Source organism: Anolis sagrei, chromosome X, assembly GCF_037176765.1.
Source record: "Anolis sagrei isolate rAnoSag1 chromosome X, rAnoSag1.mat, whole genome shotgun sequence".
Taxonomy (NCBI): Eukaryota; Metazoa; Chordata; class Lepidosauria; order Squamata; family Dactyloidae; genus Anolis; species Anolis sagrei.
The window spans coordinates 98,634,711-98,652,840 of NC_090034.1; the positions used below are offsets into that span (position 1 = coordinate 98,634,711).

Consider the following 18,130-nt stretch of genomic DNA (forward strand, 5'->3'; position numbering starts at 1 on the left):
TACAACTGTATCAATGGGTATCATCTAGTCCCCTTTTCCTTTATAAAATACAACCTGAAGTTACAACATGACATGTATAAAAAAGGACTGCTTACTTTGAAAGGTTCCCCCCCCCCCCAACAATTCAACAATTCTGTTAATGAGAATAGAAGCAACTAGAGATATTGAGGTTTACAGGTAATACAGCCCAACACTGATTCTGTTTTGAGAGGCCTCCCACACAGGACATTGCTCTGTCTACAAGTGCAGATTAATGTGTAACCCAGTGCCTTTTCTGCAGTCCTCATGTCTTTCCTAAAGCCTGCCTTTAGGAAATGTGGGGAGAAAGCAAGATAATAAATGGAAGCCAAACAATATGGGTGCATCTCTACACTAGAATGAATACAATTTGAAACCACTTCAACTGCCATGACTCAATGCCATGGAATTATTGGTTGTGGTTCTACAAAGGCTTGAGGATTCTCTCCCAAAGGATGCTGGTGCCTCGCCAAAACACAACTCCCAAGATTCCCTATAGCATTGAGCCATGGCAGTTAAAGTGCTGTCAAACTGCATTAATACTGCAATGTAGATTTAGTGATAGACTTTCTATTAATATTCTTTAAAGGAGCCCCCGGTAGCGCAATGGGTTAAACCCTTGTGGCGGCAGGACTGCTAACCGAAAGGTCGGCAGTTCGAATCCAGGGAGCAGGGTGAGCTCCCATCTGTAAGCCCCTGCTTCTCATACATGGAAATGAGAGAAACCTCCCACAGGATGGTATTTTATTTATTTATTTATTTATTTATTTATTTATCGTGTCATCTGCAACCAGAAAATTGTATTACATTTCTAACAGAACAAAACAAACAAACAGATAAAAAAAAACACAAAATTTTGCAAACTTGGTAGCTGATTAAATGTCCTTTGACCAGTATCTGGCCACTTGGAGTGCCTCTGGTGTTGCCGCAAGAAGGTCCTCCATCGTGCATGTGGCAGGGCTCAGGTTGCATTGCAGCAGGTGGTCAGTGGTTTGCTCTTCTCCACACTCGCATGTCGTGGATTCCACTTTGTGGCCCCATTTCTTAAGATTGGCTCTGCATCTCGTGGTGCCAGAGTGCAGTCTGTTCAGCGCCTTCCAAGTCGCCCAGTCTTCTGTGTGCCCAGGGGGGAGTCTCTCACTTGGTATCAGCCATTGGTTGAGGTGCTGGGTTTGAGCCTGCCACTTTTGGACTCTCGCTTGCTGAGGTGTTCCAGCGAGTGTCTCTGTAGATCTAAGAAAACTATTTCTTGATTTAAGTCGTTGAGGTGCTGGCTGATACCCAAACAAGGGATGAGCTGGAGATGTCACTGCCTTGGTCCTTTCACTATTGGCTGCACTATAAAAGCATTAGTATACAATTTAAAATATACAAACATATTCCACAAAATTCAAAATACATATTCCAAATCAAAACAAAATTAAATAGAAACAATATTTTAAAAAATCAGAGTTAAAATTAAAATTAAGAAAAAAAAAGGGGGGGGGGGCTCGATTCATGCCAATCAATGATCCGAGTACAACTTTTCTCCTTTCAAACTCGGGGTTGGAATCTTTCCGGAACTAATATCGCTTGGCTTTCCGAACGGAGGGACCTTTTTTGCCCCCGCACCGCCAGAAACGGAAGTCCCTCCCAGACTGGGTCTGTGCTTAGACAGCGTCCCTGACGAGAAAGAAGCGGGATGGAAGCCGGAGAGGAAGAACCCCTGAAGCCGTTTCGCCATGGTGAGTGTCTCCGTGTAGCATTGCTTCGTGGATATTGGAGGGAGGGAGGGAATGAGTGTTCCACTTAAAAGGGACCTATCCTTTCCAAAGAAAACACCCTGAACTGGCTGTCTCTTGTGTTTGTGTGGCTGAGCCTTCCAGTCGACTTGAGGGAACCCTGTGCATTTCAGAGGGTTTTCTCAGAGGTGGTTGGGCCAGATCTTCTGAAATATAAACATTTCTCCTGGAATATTGTGTCCAATTCTGGGCACCACAATTCAAGAGAGATATTGACAAGCTGGAATGTGTCCAGAGGAGGGCGACTAAAATGATCAAAGGTCTGGAGAACAAGCCCTATGAGGAGCGGCTTAAGGAGCTGGGCATGTTTAGCCTGAAGAAGAGAAGGATGAGAGGAGATATGATAGCCGTGTATAAATATGTGAGAGGAAGTTCATAGGGAGGAGGGAGCAAGCTTGTTTTCTGCTTCCTTGGAGACTAGGAAGTCTGACTTGGCCACGGTAGTCCACACTCTGGTTACATCCCGTTTAGACTACTGCAACACTCTCTACGTGGGGTTGCCTTTGAAGACGGCTCGGAAGCTTCAACTAGTCCAACGCTCGGCAGCCATGATACTAACAGGAGCGGAGCGCAGGGAGCATACAACTCCTCTGCTGCACCAGCTCCACTGGCTGCCGATCTGCTACCGGGCTCAATTCAAAGTACTGGCGTTGGCCTATAAAGCCCTAAACGGTTCTGGCCCAAGCTACCTATCCTAACGTATCTCTGCCTACGAACCCACCAGGACTCTAAGATCTTCTGGGGAGGCCCTGCTCTCGATCCCGCCTGCATCACAAGCACGGCTGGCGGGGACGAGGGACAGGGCCTTCTCTGTGGTGGCCCCTCGGCTATGGAACCCCCCTTCCCATGGACATTAGATCAGCACCTTCGTTAATGGTGTTTCGAAGAAAACTAAAAACCTGGCTGTTTGAACAGGCGTTCGGATAAATAGTGCAATGAACGATGAATATAGGAAACAGAATTTATGGATGACGAATTGGATCACGATTTTAGTTATGAGATGCTAATGTGTTATATTGATGTGTCATTATTTTGTATATTGTGCTGTTAATGGTTTTAAATATTGTATGTTGTTTCATTGACTTTTGCTCTTCTTGTGAACCGCGTTGAGTCGCTTGCGGGCTGAGAAACTGCGGTATACAAGCAAAGTAAATAAATAAATAAATAAATAAATAAGACGCGGAACAATGGCTTCAAACTACAGGAGAGGAGATTCCTTCTGAACACGAGGAAGAACTTCCTGACTGTGAGAGCCGTTCAGCAGTAGAACTCTCTGCCCCGGAGTGTGGTGGAGGCTCCTTCTTTAGAAGCTTTTAAACAGAGGCTGGATGGCTATCTGTCAGGGGTGATTTGAATGCAATATTCCTGCTTCTTGGCAGGGGGTTGGACTGGATGGCCCATGAGGTCTCTTCCAACTCTTTGATTCTATGATTCCATCCCTTTATTATTTATTATTATTATAATTAGGCCAAAACAACAACGACAAAATTTGGATTGCTGTGAGTTTTCCAGGCTGCTTGGCCATGTTCCAGAAGCGTTATCTCCTGACGTTTCGCCTGCACCTATGGGAGGCATCCTCAGAGATTGTCTGTTGGAAACTAGGAAACTAGAGTTCATATATCTGTGGAATGTTGTTGTTCATTCGTTCAGTCGTTTCCGGCTCTTCGTGACCTCATGGACCAGCCCACGCCAGAACTCCCTGTCGGCTGTCACCACCCCCAGCTCCTTCAGAGTCAAGCCAGTCACTTCAAGGATGCCATCCATCCATCTTGCCCTTGGTCAGCCCCTCTTCCTGGAGCCCCCGGTGGCGCAGTGGGTTAAAGCACTGTGCCGGCAGGACTGAAGACAGACAGGTCGCAGGTTCGAATCCGGGGAGAGGCAGATGAGCTCCCTCTATTTGCTCCAGTTTCTCGTGCGGGGACATGAGAGAAGCCTCCCACAAGGATGATAAAACATCAAAAATCATCCAGGCATCCCCTGGGCAACGTCCTTGCAGACGGCCAATTCTCTCACAACAGGAGCGGTTGCTCCTGACACAACAACAACAACAATAAAAAAAAGCCCCTCTTCCTTTTTCCTTCCATTTTCCCCAGCATGTCTTCTCTAAGCTTCCTTGTCTCCTCCTGATGTGGCCAAAGTACTTCAACTTTGTCTCTCATACCCTTCCCTCCAATGAGCAGTTGGGCTTTATTTCCTGGAGGATGGATTGGTTGGATCTTTTCGCTGTCCAATGCACTCTCAGAACTTTCCTCCAACACTACAGTTCAAAAGCATCTATCTTCCTTCGCTCAGCCTTCCCTATGGTCCAGCTCTCACATCCGTAGGTACTCTGCTGGCTGTTGTATTGGATCACACGTCAGACACTATTATTATTATTATTATTATTATTATTATTATTATTATTATACTTCCCAAGCGTCTAGGACTGTGTGATGTATTTTTGAATGATGTGCGCATTATTATTATTATTATTATTATTATTATTATTAGAATCAAAGAGTTGGAAGAGACCTCATGGGCCATCCAGGCCAACCCCCTGCCAAGAAGCAGGAATATTGCATTCAAATCACCCCTGACAGATGGCCACCCAGCCAGCTAGAAACACAGCTAGATTAGTGCACAGCAAACAAGTTCACTATGCTGGCTGTTGCATTGGATCACACGTCGAACACTTCCCCAGTGTCTAAGACTGTGTGATGTATCAGCGAATAATGTGTGCAGATCCAAGTAGAGTGTCCTTTTGCAGCTGACAGATTGTAATTTTGTCAGCACCAATTGTGTTTAAGTGCAGGCCATGGTCTTTAGGCACTTCACCCAGTGTGCTGATCACCACTGGGACCACCTTTACAGGCTTGTGGCAGAGTCTTTGCAGTCCGATCTTTAAATCTTCATATCGTGTCAGCCTTTCCAGTTGCTTCTCTTCAATCCTGCTGCCACCTGGGATTGCAACATCAATGATCCATGAGTTCAGGAATATTGTGCTTCAAAACTCTGTCAGTCTGAATTGAGAAGTCTCAGAATAGTTTGGTGTATTATTATTATTATTATTATTATTGTGTTTATGTTTATGTTTATTTACGGTATATCCTGCTTTTTCGTTCCATATGGAGACTCAGAATGGCTCACAGCTAAAAGCATTGCAATACAACTTTAAATATACAGATATATTTGTATCCCACTTTCCTCTCCTAAAGGAGACTCATGTTGGCTCATAGCTCTAAAACAATTGAAAACTTCCAAGATATCATAAAAACACATCCTCTGAAAATTCTAGACAGCAGCTTTTTGGACAAAAGGGGCTGAGGCCAGATCCGATGTATTTATGTACCTTCAAATAATTAGTTAACAGATGATGACCCCATTAATTTCATAGAGTTTTCTTAGACAAGGAATGGTTTTGCCACTTTCTTCCTCTGCAATATTACCTTGGTATTTATGAGTAGTCTCCCATCTAAGTACTAACTAGGGCTCACTGAGCTTAGCTTCCAAATTCAGTTGTGGTCAGGTGCCTTTAGGGCACTTAGACCAGGGAAAACTTTGGGCCTCTGAGTGTTTTGGACTTCAGCTCCCACAATTCCCAACAGCCTGAGGCCCTTTCCCTAAGCGGCTGAGAGGGGAAAGGAAAGGCCCTGAGGCTGTTAGGGATTGTGGGAGTTGAAGTCCAAAACACCTGGAGGTCCGAAGTTTACCCTGGTCTAAGTGCCCTAAAGGCACCAGATCCCAACTGAATTTGGAAGCTAAGCCAATCTACACTGATCTACAGTGTAGTTGTAGCCAGAGTCATCATAAGCTGAAGTCAGCTTGATTGCACATAGCTGTGGCTTTATATTGTTATTCAAAACTGTCTAAGAAAGTGGATTGAAATCCACAAAACGTAAAGGGAGGAATCTAGCAAATTACTGCTAGATTCCTCCCTGCTTTTCTCTCTTTTTCTTATTATTTTTCTGTACTAGAATAGAGTGACATTACCTTTGTTTCAAAAACTACCACAATTTGACTATCAGATCCCTCTCTTCTAGAGAACTTTTGTAATTTGTTTTAGAGTATACAGTTTTAATTTAACCCTTGAAGCCAACTTGAGAGCAGTTAACAACAACAATATTTATATCCTATACCTTGTTTTAGTGAGTTAGGCCTTATCCCTTCTCCTCCTCCTCCTTTGAATAATTGATTAGAGATTTATTATATTTTGTAATAGATGTGCGTGAGTGTGTATGTTTATATTTCATTCATAGGGTCGCTGGAAGTTGGAACAAACTTTATAGTAGTTAATGACAACAGTGTTAATATCCCAAAACTGTTGGTTTGTTTAAAATTGATTCTGAGTTAAGACTTACCCCTTTCTTTTGTTCTATTGTGCTATATTATTCAGTCTTTTTGGAACTGGAATATTTGGAATTTCTTTATTTTTCTAGGTGTTGACACCACGAACAATGTAGAACAAGAGGAATCAGATAAACCTCCAACAACAGAGAGATTGGCAAGTTGTCTTCTGGACAAAACTGAGACGGAAAAGCTGCCCTGCTCTGCAGAAGAAACAATGGAAATCCCAGGTTCCACAGACTGCTGTGCAAAGAACAATGAGGATCTGGATGGGTCTCTTCCAGTGTCCCATGGGAATAAATATATATCAGTTATGCCAGGCTTTGGGACAACTATCATCCCTCCAGTTTATCACTGGGGCGAAGAAATGTTGGAAGGCTCTGATCCACATAATTGTCACTTGAGCAAGAATGGAGCATCTCAAACACCACATTTCTGGGGAGAATATTTTGATAATCCAGGTTCAAAACTTCCCTCTGGCCAGTGCATTCCCACCAATGGATCACTTGTGTTAAGGACTGGGAGCAACATGAGTGGGAACAATGAACCATCTGAGGTGTGCAATGGGAAGCCACATCTCGTATCTGCCCAAGATGGCATTCCCATTGGGATGGAGGCTTCCAGTGCCAAACATTCCCACTGCAATAATGGAAAACCAGAGTCCCTGGACAGAAAATCAGTGGAAGACGAGGACCCTGCTCTCCTAGCCATGTTCCGTACTGTGGCCAACAGCCGTCTGGCTGTCCGGAGCCAACAAAAAGATGAGCCGGATTTCACTCCATCGCAGAAGCTGGCCATATTGCAGGAACTGTACCACGCCAAGCCCCTGGTCTTCCTGGAGCGCTTCCGAACTGCCCTGCGCGAAGAACACTTACCTTGCTTCCTCCATCTCTCTGGCAGCTATGAGGCAGATTTCTACTGTGCTGAAGTGCGCAGGGCTGGCCTGGGCAAAACACGGCGCACCCGAGTGCGGAACAAGCGCTACGCAGCTCTGCAGCAGCTCATTAAAGGTATGGACACCCAAACTCTTGGGCTGTATTCTGAGTCCCACGAGAGGTATTGAAAGGCTGTTGGCAAGTGAGACAATTGTGGTAATATTGGAAAGTAATGGAATCAAGATGCCTTCACAGTTGTCCCAGTTTTTTACCATTTGCTGCCCTCTTCGATATCTGTTTATTTGCTTTGCCCATGACTAGGTGGCCAACTCTAGAGCTGGTAACAGCAGCTTGAATTGTACAATCAATCAAGGATGAACTTCATTCTATTCAAATAAGGGGCAGTATAACAATTAAACAATACATCACTTCATATTTTTATACCTAGTATGTCCCACTGTGTTCCATAGAGCTGACTCCCTAATCAGTGAGCTTGAAGGTGCAGCTGAAAAAGACTAAAAAGGGAAAAGTTGGGGGTTGCTATTTTCTCTTTCTCATAGACCTGATTAGATGCCCATAAGTAAGTCACCCTTTCTCACAGGGCTTCCCAAACTTTGGTCCTCCAAGGGTTTTAGACCTCAACTCTCAGAAGCTCTCACCAGATTGGCCAGCAATCAGGAATTCTGGGAGTTGAAGTCCAAAATAACTGGATGACCAAAGTGTGGGAACCATGCTCAGTGGGGAGGAATGGAGTTGGAGTTCCCAGCACACCTGGAAAGCACCAAGTTGTGCTTTTTTTTTTTTTTTTTTTTGTCGTGTCAGGAGCAACCTGAGAAACTGCAAGTCGCTTCTGGTGTGAGAGAATTGGCTGTCTGCAAGGACGTTGCCCAGGGGATGCCCGGATGATTTGATGTTTTTATCATCCTTGTGGGAGGTTTCTCTCATGTCCCCACATGAGGGCCTGGAGCTGATAGAGGGAGCTCATCCGCCTCTCCCTGGATTCGAACCTGTGACCTGTCAGTCTTCAGTCCTGCTGGCACAGGGGTTTAACCCACTGTGCCACCGGGGGCTCCAGTTGTGCTGAGGAAGGCTATTTTAAGAAGTTACAGAGTTAACCTCAGCGATGTGCTAAATAGTGGATGATGGATGTTGTGATGCTCCTAGAACTATAGAGTTGGAAGAGATCTCATGGGCCATCCAGTCCAACCCCTTGCCAAGAAGCAGGAAAATCACATTCAAAGCACCCCCAACAGATGGTCATCCAGCCTCTGTTTAAAAGCCTTCGAAGAAAGAGCCTCCACCACACTCTGGGGCAGAGAGTTCCACTGCTGAATGGCTCTCACAGTCAGGAAGTTCTTCCTAATGTTCAGATGGAATCTCCTTTCTTGTACTTTGAAGCCATTGTTCCACTTCCTAGTCTTCAGGGCAGCAGAAAACAAGCTTGCTCCCTCCTCCCTATGACTTCCCCTCACATATTTATACATGGCTATCATGTCTCCTCTCAGCCTTCTCTTCTTCAGGCTAAACATGCCCAGCTCTTTAATCCACTCCTCATAGGGCTTGTTTTCCAGACTCTTGATCATTTTAGTCGCCCTCCTCTGGATATATTCCAGCTTGTCAACATCTCCCTTCAATTGTGGTGCCCAGAATTGGACACAGTATTCCAGATGTGGTTTGACCAGAGCAGAATAGAAGGATAGCATGACTTCCCTGGATCTAGACACTAGACTCCTATTGATGCAGGCCAAAAACCCATTGGCTTTTTTTGCTGCCGAATCACATTGTTGGGAAGAAAGGTGACATTCAAACAAACAAATTTGTTGAGCAAATATTTTTTGTCCTTGACCAAATACGACTGGTATATGTGTTAACATTTGCCTGCTATTGTTGTCTGTGTCACAACCATTCTCAGTTCCTCCAGCAAACACATCTGAAATTTTGATATTCTTTAACCCTGTTTTCCTGAGTTTTCAGTCACTGACTTCATGGTCATCTCTCTTTGCGCTTTCTAGGTGGGGAATACTTTAGCGATGAGCAGATGCGCAGCCGGGATCCGCTCCTTTACGAACAGTACATCGGACAGTACCTGAGTGATGAAGAGTTGCAAGCGTTGGGCAGCTGCAAACTGGAGGCGGCCTGCTCCCTCTCAGGTGTCCTCATGGACTCCTATCAGGAGCAGGTCATCCAACAGCGGCTGCTGGTTCAGCAGGAACAGGAAGAGGCATGTGAGGAGGAGGAAGAGGAAGATGACACTGATGATGAGGACAAGGAAGGTTAGTTAAGAGAGAAAGTCACACCGAAGGGTTGGAGGGATGCTGAAGAAGGCTTTTCGGTTATCCCCTCCCTATTCTGTTTTCAGGGGATTACACGAAACAGACCACCAAATATTACAAATCACTTTCAGTCAAACCGATTCGGGCCCAAGCCTAGCAATAGTATATTATTATTATTATTATTATTATTATTATTATTAGCAGCAGCAGCAGCAGCATCTGTCACAAGCCAGTTAAAGGTAGTTCCAGTGGTGATTGTACACTGGGTGCAGTACCTTGGCCAATCAGCGCTGACAAAATTACCATCTGACAGCTGCAAAAGGCCACCCTTCTCAGATCTGCACGCATTATTTGCTGATACATCACACAGTCCTAAACACTTGAGAAGTGTCCGGTGTGTGATGGAATACAAAGCCAGCATAGTGATCTTGTTTGCTGTGTGCAAATCTTGTTGTATATCAAATAATAATAATAATAATTATAATAATTATAATAATTATAATAATATACTACCATACCATAAACTCTGTATTGACTTATTAATATTGAAAGAGAGTAATTAAAAGCAAATGAAGACAAAAGATAAACATAACAATGTAATTTGACCTTCTTATCTATATAAGAAAATAAGTAAATAATAAGAATATAATCTTACATAATAATAACTTTCTTAATAATAATCTTTCCTATATTATTATTATTTGAAACTTTAAAAAAAATTAGTACACAGCAAACAACTCTGCTGGCTGTTGTATTGAATCACACGCCGGACACTTCCCAAGTGTCTAGGACTGTGTGATGTATCGGCGAATAATGTGTGCAGATCCCAGTAAGGTGGCCTTCTACAGCTGACAGATGGTAATTTTGTCAGCGCCGATTGTGTTTAAGTGCAGGCCAAGCTCTTTAGGCACTGCACCCAGTGTGCCTATCACCACTGGGACCACCTTGACGGGCTTGTGCCAGAGTCTTTGCAGTTCAATCTTTAAATCCTCATATCATGTCAGCTTTTCCAGTTGTTTCTCTTCAATCCTGCTGTCCCTGGGATTGCGACATCGACAATCCATACTTTGTTTTTTAACACGATTGTGAGGTCAGGAGTATTATGCTCCAAAACTCTGTCTATCTGAATACGAAAGTCCCAGAGGAGTTTGGCGTGTTCATTCTCTGTAACTTTTTCCGGCTTGTGATCCCACCAGTTCTTTGTCGCAGTATTCATTACTATTATTATTGTTATTATTATTATTATTGCTATTTTACTACCTGCCTCTCCCTGTAGCTTGAGGCAGGGTACAACATCATTACAACAGGAGATAAATAGTATTAAAATACATACAAGATACACAGAGTTAAAATACAAGTTAAATTTCACTGATGATATGCAACAAAATTGTGGATTTTAAGTAGGTAGAGCATCACTGACTTCTGTGCTGTGCTTCCCTCTGTAGATGAGGCCTCTGACCCAGACAAGGATGAGTGGGTCCCTGACCAAGATGAGAAAATATTACTGCGAGAAGAGTTTACCAGCCGTATGTACCAGCGTTTCCTTGATGGGAAGGATCGGGACTTTGACTACAGGTGAGGTGGAGGCTTGGGAGAAAATTAAGTGAGATTTTGGTTGCCTTCCTGCACATATTGCCCCAAGCCTCCCCAAATCCAAGCAACAACAACATCATCTCCTTTTTCAGCAGTGAGAAATATTACTTTGGTTTCAAGTTTTTGGTTTCAAGTCTTGCCTTTTTTCCTCGTGACATTTCTAGACCTTTCCCTATTTGCAGGAACACAGTTGAATCCTCAGGTGTGAAGCTACTTCTATAATTTCCCATCGTGGTCAACTGTGAATCGCACATATGGTATTTCCTGCGCAGACAGTATGGAATCTTCTAGAAAACTTATTAGACACTTTTAGGTGGTAGCCATGCCCACTCTCCCCATAGGGTATATAATATTATATACCCCATAGGGTATATAATAATAATAATAATAATAATAATAATAATACTTTATTTATATCCCACTACCATCTCCTCAGGGGGCCCCCGGTGGCGCAGTGGGTTAAAGCACCGAGCTGATGAGCTTGTTGATCGAAAGGTCGCAGGTTCGATTCCGGGGAGCGGCGTGAGCTTCCGCTGTCAGTCCTAGCTTCTGCCAACCTAGCAGTTCGAAAACATGCAAATGTGAGTAGATCAATAGGTACCGCTCCGGCGGGAAGGTAACGGCGCTCCATGCAGTCATGCCGGCCACATGACCTTGGAGGTGTCTATGGACAACGCTGGCTCTTCGGCTTAGAAATGGAGATGAGCACCACACCCCAGAGTCAGACATGACTGGACTTAATGTCAGGGGACTACCTTTACCTTTTACCTTACCATCTCCTCATGGGACTCGGTGCGGCTTACATGAGGCCGAGCCCACAATACAACAATACAAACAATATAAGCAATAACAGATACAATACAAAGCAATTAAAATAAATCTCATACACAAAAAGCATAAACATTAAACAGAATACAGTGCACATTTAAAATCTATGTCTGGGCCAAATGTAATTAAAGTTTAAAAAATAATGCTAGGCATGAATAAGATACAGGAGGTGGGGCGTTGATAGAGACATACAAGCAGTCCTAAATCGATATAAAGTGCTTTTTTGGGGGACATAATGCTAAGGGTTTGTTATTCTGGGAAGGCACACTGGAACAACCACGTTTTCAAGCTCCTCTTGAAGACTGCCAGAAATGGGGCATGCCTGATGTCCTTAGGGAGTGAGTTCCAGACTTGAGGGGCCACCACCGAGAAGGCCCTCTCTCTCATCCCCACCAATCATGCTTGCGATGCAGGTGGGAGCGTGAGTAGGGCCTCTCCAGATGATCGAAGAGATTGTGTGGGGTCATATACAGAAATGCGGCCACGCAGGTAGCCAGTGGGAGGGGCTACTGCCTCAGTTCCTTTCATCCGCCGCCATTGCAGCAGTTAAGGAATCTTTCTCTCATTTTTGATTAGTGTTTCTGGACTGCATTAATTTCTTTACTTCATTTTTTTATTATTTTTATTTTATTTTATTTTTATTATTGTTATTACCTTTAATTTTCATGGTTACGGCATGTTGACTACCACTTTCTTTCCAAAGTGTCCCTGTCGTGAGGTAAAAAGCTACCTGATGGGCGCTTTGTGTCTGTGGTGCCTGGGGGAGGCCTTGGGGGTATGATTATGCACCCTCTGCCCCTTTTTTCACCCCCTCCCCTCCCAGGCATGAAACAGTTGAATCCTCAGGTGTGAAGCTATTTCTATAATTTGTAATTCGAAGGTGTCCCTGGATGTAATTCTTACGTATCGTCCCTTCCTCTCTTCCCCATTTTCCCCACAGTGAGGTAGATGAGAACCCAGATTTTGACAACCTGGACATCGTATCGCGGGATGAGGAAGAGCGGTACTTTGATAGAGAAGACCCGGAAGAGGCTGATGCTATGGAAGCAGAGTAGATGAGTCTGAGAACTTGAGCCCAAGAAATAGGTGAGGTCCCCTGAAGGTGGAGATAAGAGGACATGTGTTTGATATTCATCCTTCTATGTGAAAGATTTCCCATGCTAAATTGGGTGAATTGACAGAGCAGCTTTGAGCTGGAATGCTGTTGAGCTCTGAGATTGAGTGTCCACACTCGAAGTTATCCATATGGCCCTTCCCAGCTCCTCCCTAATCGCTAATAGAAGAAGATGGCTGAGAAAGGGAGCATATATCCTCAGGATTGGACAATTGCACTGTGGATTGAAGCACAGTTTCTTCTATAATGGCTGAACCTTTGAATCCTTCCAATCCTAGGGTTTGGTTTTGTCTTCACGCCTGCAGTTCCTCCTGAATTGTCTTATTTGGCTCTCTCTAGTGTGAATTACCTACGAGCAGAATGTTTCTCTTAAACAAAAAAATGTTTCTGAGTTGTTTTTGCCATGATGTTGGGATTTAAGCAGTTGGAGGCAGTAAAATAAATGAAATTTTATCTTTTGAGTAATTTTTGGCATCATTAAGAGGTCTTGTTTAAATCTAGAAGGAACTCTGCCAGTTATCAATCAGAGTGGTTGCCAGAATCCTGGTTGTTTTGATGTTTAATTGCAACCCAGTTTTTGCCCTTTCTTCTTTCACCTTGGTTAGAAGGCTCCTCAGCTCCTCCTCACTTTCAGCAATCAAAGTGCTATCATCTGCATATCTAAGGTTGTTAAACATTTTGTCCAGCAATTTTAACTCCAGCCTTGGATTCCTCAAACCCCGCATGTTGCATGATGTGTTCTGCATAAAAGTTGAATAGGTTGGGTGAGAGTATACAGTCCTGCTGCAGTCCTTTCCCAATCTTCAACCACTCTGTTCTTACTGTTGCTACTTGGTCGTTATACAGATTCCTCAGGAGACAGACAAGGCGGCTTGGTATCCCCATACCACCAAGAACTTGCCACAATTTATTATGCCTGCTACAAAACAGGAGCTTTTCTGTTGAGTTTCAGGGCCAGAGAAGCAGATGGCGGAAACAGAAGAATGGCCTGCCTCAGGGGAGCGTGCTTGCTCCATCCATGTTCAACATCTACACAAATGACCAGCCACTGCCAGAAGGGACAGAGAGCTTCATCTATGCTGATGATCGTGCCATTATTGCTCAAGCAGAGAGCTTTGAGATGGTAGAACAGAAGCTCTCTGAAGCTCTAGGTGCTCTTACTACCTATTACAGGGAAAACCAGCTGACCCCTAACCCATCTAAAACACAGACATATGCTTTTCATCTCAAGAACAGACAAGCATCCCGAGCTCTGAGGATCACCTGGGAAGGAATCCCACTGGAGCATTGCAGCGCACCCAAATATCTGGGAGTCACTCTGGACCGTGCTCCGACCTACAAGAAGCACTGCCTGAACATCAAGCAAAAAGTGGGTGCTAGAAAAAATATCATATGAAAGCTGACTGGCACAACCTGGGGATCACAACAAGACACAGCAAAAACATCTGCCCTTGCGCTATGCTACTCTGCTGCTGAGTATGCATGCCCAGTGTGGAACACATCTCACCACACTAAAACAGTGGATGTGGCTCTTAATGAGACATGCCGCATTATCATGGGGTGTCTGCGCCCTACACCACTGGAGAAATTGCACTGCTTAGCCGGTATTGCACCACCTGACATCCACCGGGAAGTAGCAGCCAATAGTGAAAGGACCAAGGCAGAGACATCTCCAGCTCATCCCCTGTTTGGGTATCAGCCAGCACATCAGTGACTTAAATCAAGAAATAGTTTTCTAAGATCTACAGAGACACTCGCTGGAACACCTCAGCAAGCGAGAGTCCAAAAGTGGCAGGCTCAAACCCAGACCTCAACCAATGGCTATTTATTTATCGTGTCATCAGCAACCATACCATTGTATTACATTTCTAACAGAACAAAACAAACAAACAGATAAAAAAAAAAAACAAATTTTGCAAACTTGGTAGTTGATTAAATGTCCTTTGACCAGTAGCTGGCCACTTGGAGTGCCTCTGGTGTTGCCGCAAGGAGGCCCTCCATTGTGCATGTAGCAGGGCTCAGGTTGCATTGCAGCAGGTGGTCTGTGGTTTGCTCTTCTCCACACTAGCATGTCGTGGATTCAACTTTGTAGCCCCATTTCTTAAGATTGACTCTGCATCTCGTGGTGCCAGAGCGCAGTCTGTTCAGTGCTTTCCAAGTTGCCCAGTCTTCTGTGTGCCCAGGAGGGAGTCTCTCATATGGTATCACCCACAGATTGAGGTGCTGGGTTTGAGCCTGCCACTTTTGGACTCTCGCTTGCTGAGGTGATACCAAATCCAATGGCTGATACCAAATGAGAGACTCTCCCCTGGGCACACAGAAGACTGAGCAACTTGGAAGGCGCTGAACAGACTGCGCTCTGGCAACACGAGATGCAGAGCCAACCTCAAGAAATGGGGCCACAAAGTGAAATCCACGACATGCGAGTGCAGAGAAGAGCAAACCACTGACCACCTGCTGCAATGCAACCTGAGCCTTGCCACATGCACCATGGAGGACCTTCTTGTGGCCACACCAGAGGCACTCCAAGTGGCCAGATACTGGTCAAAGGACATTTAATCAACTACCAAACTCGCAAATTTTGTATTTTGTCTGTTTGTTTTGTTCTCTTAGAAATGTAATACAATTGACTGGTTGCCCTGACACAACAAATAAATAAATAAATTTATTATGATCCCACACAGTCAAAAGGCTTTTGTACCAGCATCATTATGGTGAGATTGACACTCAGCGCCTTGGAAAAGACGGATTGATACCCACAAAAGATCACGCTGACATTAATCCGTCTCAGAGATGCTATGAAGTTCCTTCCTGCACAATCTCCCATTTGCCGCCTTATGCTGTTGCTTCCCTTGCCCAACCAAGGCCAGCAGGGGGCAGCAGATACCAAGTAAACTTGGGCAGGCTTTTTCCTGGTTTCTCTGTCTATCTGATGCTGAGTGAGTAAAGAAATGGAAACAGTCCTAGAAACCAGCTCTCTTCCAGTTCTCTTTTCCAAGCAGCTTGATGCTGAATCTTGAGTGTCTGACCATAATGGCTTGCGTTTTGGACTTCAACTCCCAGAATTCCTAACAGCCTCAGGCCCTTTCCTTTTCCCCCTCAGCCCTCAGTGATTTTGCTACTGTTATGAACCGTAATGTAAATATTTTACATGCAGATTGTATTCATTCACTGGACCAAATTTGGCACAAATACCCAATGTGCCCAAATGTGAACACTGGTGGAGTTTGGGGGAAATAGACCTTGACATTTGGGAGTTGTAGTTGCTGGGATTTATAGTTCACCTACAATCAAAGAGCATTCTGAACTCCACCGATAGAATTGGGCCAATTTTCCCATGCCTTGAAGGGACTCTCTGGCACGAGCCTCCCTCCAGCTTCACACAGTCTCCCTCGCCCCGTACATGCGCACCACGCTACCACGCTACCACGCACCAAGCACCCCTGCTCTCCCCTCCCCACTTGGAATCCCAGAAACAACCCTCCCATTGGCTGAGAGGCCAGTGAATCACAGTAGGAGGAGGACCAAAATTGGCCCAAGGAGGGCCAATTGGTGGGAGGATTTGCTGTCTTGTTTCCAAAAAGGAAGAGAAGAACAGGCGGAGAGATCTCCAGCCTTCTCTGCCAAAGAGAACTATGTTTTCTGATGGTCTTCAGTGACCCCTCTGAAACCCCCTTGCGACCCCCAGGTTGAGAAATGCTGCTCTAGTGGGATGTTTAGCAGTTGATGTAGTTCTGTATGTGTGGGGTGTATATACAGTTAGGATGTATATGTGCAGGCATGCCGCTGTTGCCCATTGATGTTGTCATGCTTGGTTTAAAGAGAGGTGAATGGCACTTTCCAGAAGGTTTTCCTGAAATAAATGAGATCTGGTCAGTTTGGTAAAAAAAAATTGGAGCTGAATTTGGCCTGCTTCAATAGGAGCATAGTGTCTAGATCTAGGGAAGTCATGCTACCCCTCTCTTCCGCTTTGGTTAGACCACACCTGGAATATTGTGTCCAATTCTGGGCACCACAATTCAAGAGAGATATTGACAAGCTGGGATGTGTCCAGAGGAGGGCGACTAAAATGATCAAGGGTCTGGAGAACAAGCCCTATGAGGAGCGGCTTAAGGAGCTGGGCATGTTTAGCCTGAAGAAGAGAAGGTTGAGAGGAGATATGATGTATAAATATGTATAAATATGTGAGAGGAAGCCACAGGGAGGAGGGAGCAAGCTTGTTTTCTGCTTCCCTGGAGACTAGGACACGAAACAATGGCTTCAAACTACAAGAAAGGAGATTCTATCTGAACATGAGGAAGAACTTCCTGACTGTGAGAGCTGTTCAGCAGTGGAACTCTCTGCCCCGGAGTGTGGTGGGGGCCCCTTCTTTGGAAGTTTATAAACAGAGGCTGGATGGCCATCTGTCAGGGGTGGTTTGAATGCAATATTCCTGCTTCTTGGCAGGGGTTGGACTGGATGGCCCATGAGGTCTCTTCCAACTCTATGATTCTATGAATCAAGACGTAAGAGCAGGGGTCCTCAAACTAAAGCCCGGGGGCCAGATGCGGCCCTCCAAAGTCATTTACCCGGCCCTCGCTCAGGGTCAACTTAAGTCTGAAACGACTTGAAAGCACACAACAACAACAACAATCCTATCTCATCAGCCGAAAGCAGGCCCACACTTCCCATTGAAATACTAATAAGTTTATATTTGTTAAAATTGTTCATTTTAACTATTGTATTGTTTTTAAATTATTTTTGCACTACAAATAAGATATGTGCAGTGTTCATAGGAATTTATTCATGTTTTTTCCCCCAAATTATAACCCGGCCCTCCAACTGTTTGAGGGATCTCTGTTTAAAAAGTTTGTGGACCCCTGTGTAAGAGTGTCTGAATGGCAACAATTTTAGTAGCTGAGGGCTCTTACCCCCATGTCAGGATCTCCATTTTGCTTCCCAACTTTGTCCCCATCTAGGGAATTTTGACTTTGCGAGTGTTTCCTCCTTTGCCAAGCAACCCACAAATCCCTGACTCACCTCCACCCCCAGCAAGGGGATTTCCACAGAAATGTTGGCTCTGTTTTCCCCCATTGGCAGAAACTATGGAGTAATTTCCCTCCTCCATATGCCAAAGGACTCCTTTGATGTTTCTGCTCATTTTGGCCTGATGCATCATCATTTGGCAGGGGGAAGGGTCCCCTCTGCTGAGCATGATGTATACACAGACGGGCATTTCCAAAACTGCCGCAAGGTGTCTCCCTTCTGCCATCCTGGCAGATTTAATTATTTATTTATTTTGTATCAAAAGCAGTGCATAAATTAGTATAAAAATGATAAAAATAG

At 44.6% G+C, this 18,130-nt stretch overlaps 2 protein-coding genes across 3 annotated transcripts in view; both read left to right on the forward strand.

Moving 5' to 3' along the window:
* AXL (AXL receptor tyrosine kinase) overlaps positions 1-18,130 on the forward strand; it is a 315,211-nt gene that overhangs the window by 151,703 nt on the left and 145,378 nt on the right. The gene's annotated exons all lie outside the window — the stretch shown is intronic.
* LOC137094935 (coiled-coil domain-containing protein 97-like) lies at positions 1,624-13,270 on the forward strand. Its single transcript, XM_067460936.1, has 5 exons — positions 1,624-1,742; positions 6,215-7,132; positions 9,010-9,270; positions 10,716-10,845; positions 12,632-13,270. Exons 1-5 carry the CDS (start codon positions 1,700-1,702, stop codon positions 12,744-12,746), a joined length of 1,467 nt encoding a protein of 488 aa, XP_067317037.1. The 5' UTR covers positions 1,624-1,699; the 3' UTR covers positions 12,747-13,270.

Excerpts from the sequence above, each read along its gene's own strand:
- LOC137094935 (XM_067460936.1), top strand. The coding sequence starts at position 1,700 with ATGGAAGCCGGAGAGGAAGAACCCCTGAAGCCGTTTCGCCATG. Across the intron at positions 7,133-9,009 it reads TCTGCAGCAGCTCATTAAAG|GTGGGGAATACTTTAGCGAT; the intron begins GTATGGACACCC and ends TGCGCTTTCTAG. Across the intron at positions 10,846-12,631 it reads GATCGGGACTTTGACTACAG|TGAGGTAGATGAGAACCCAG; the intron begins GTGAGGTGGAGG and ends TTTTCCCCACAG.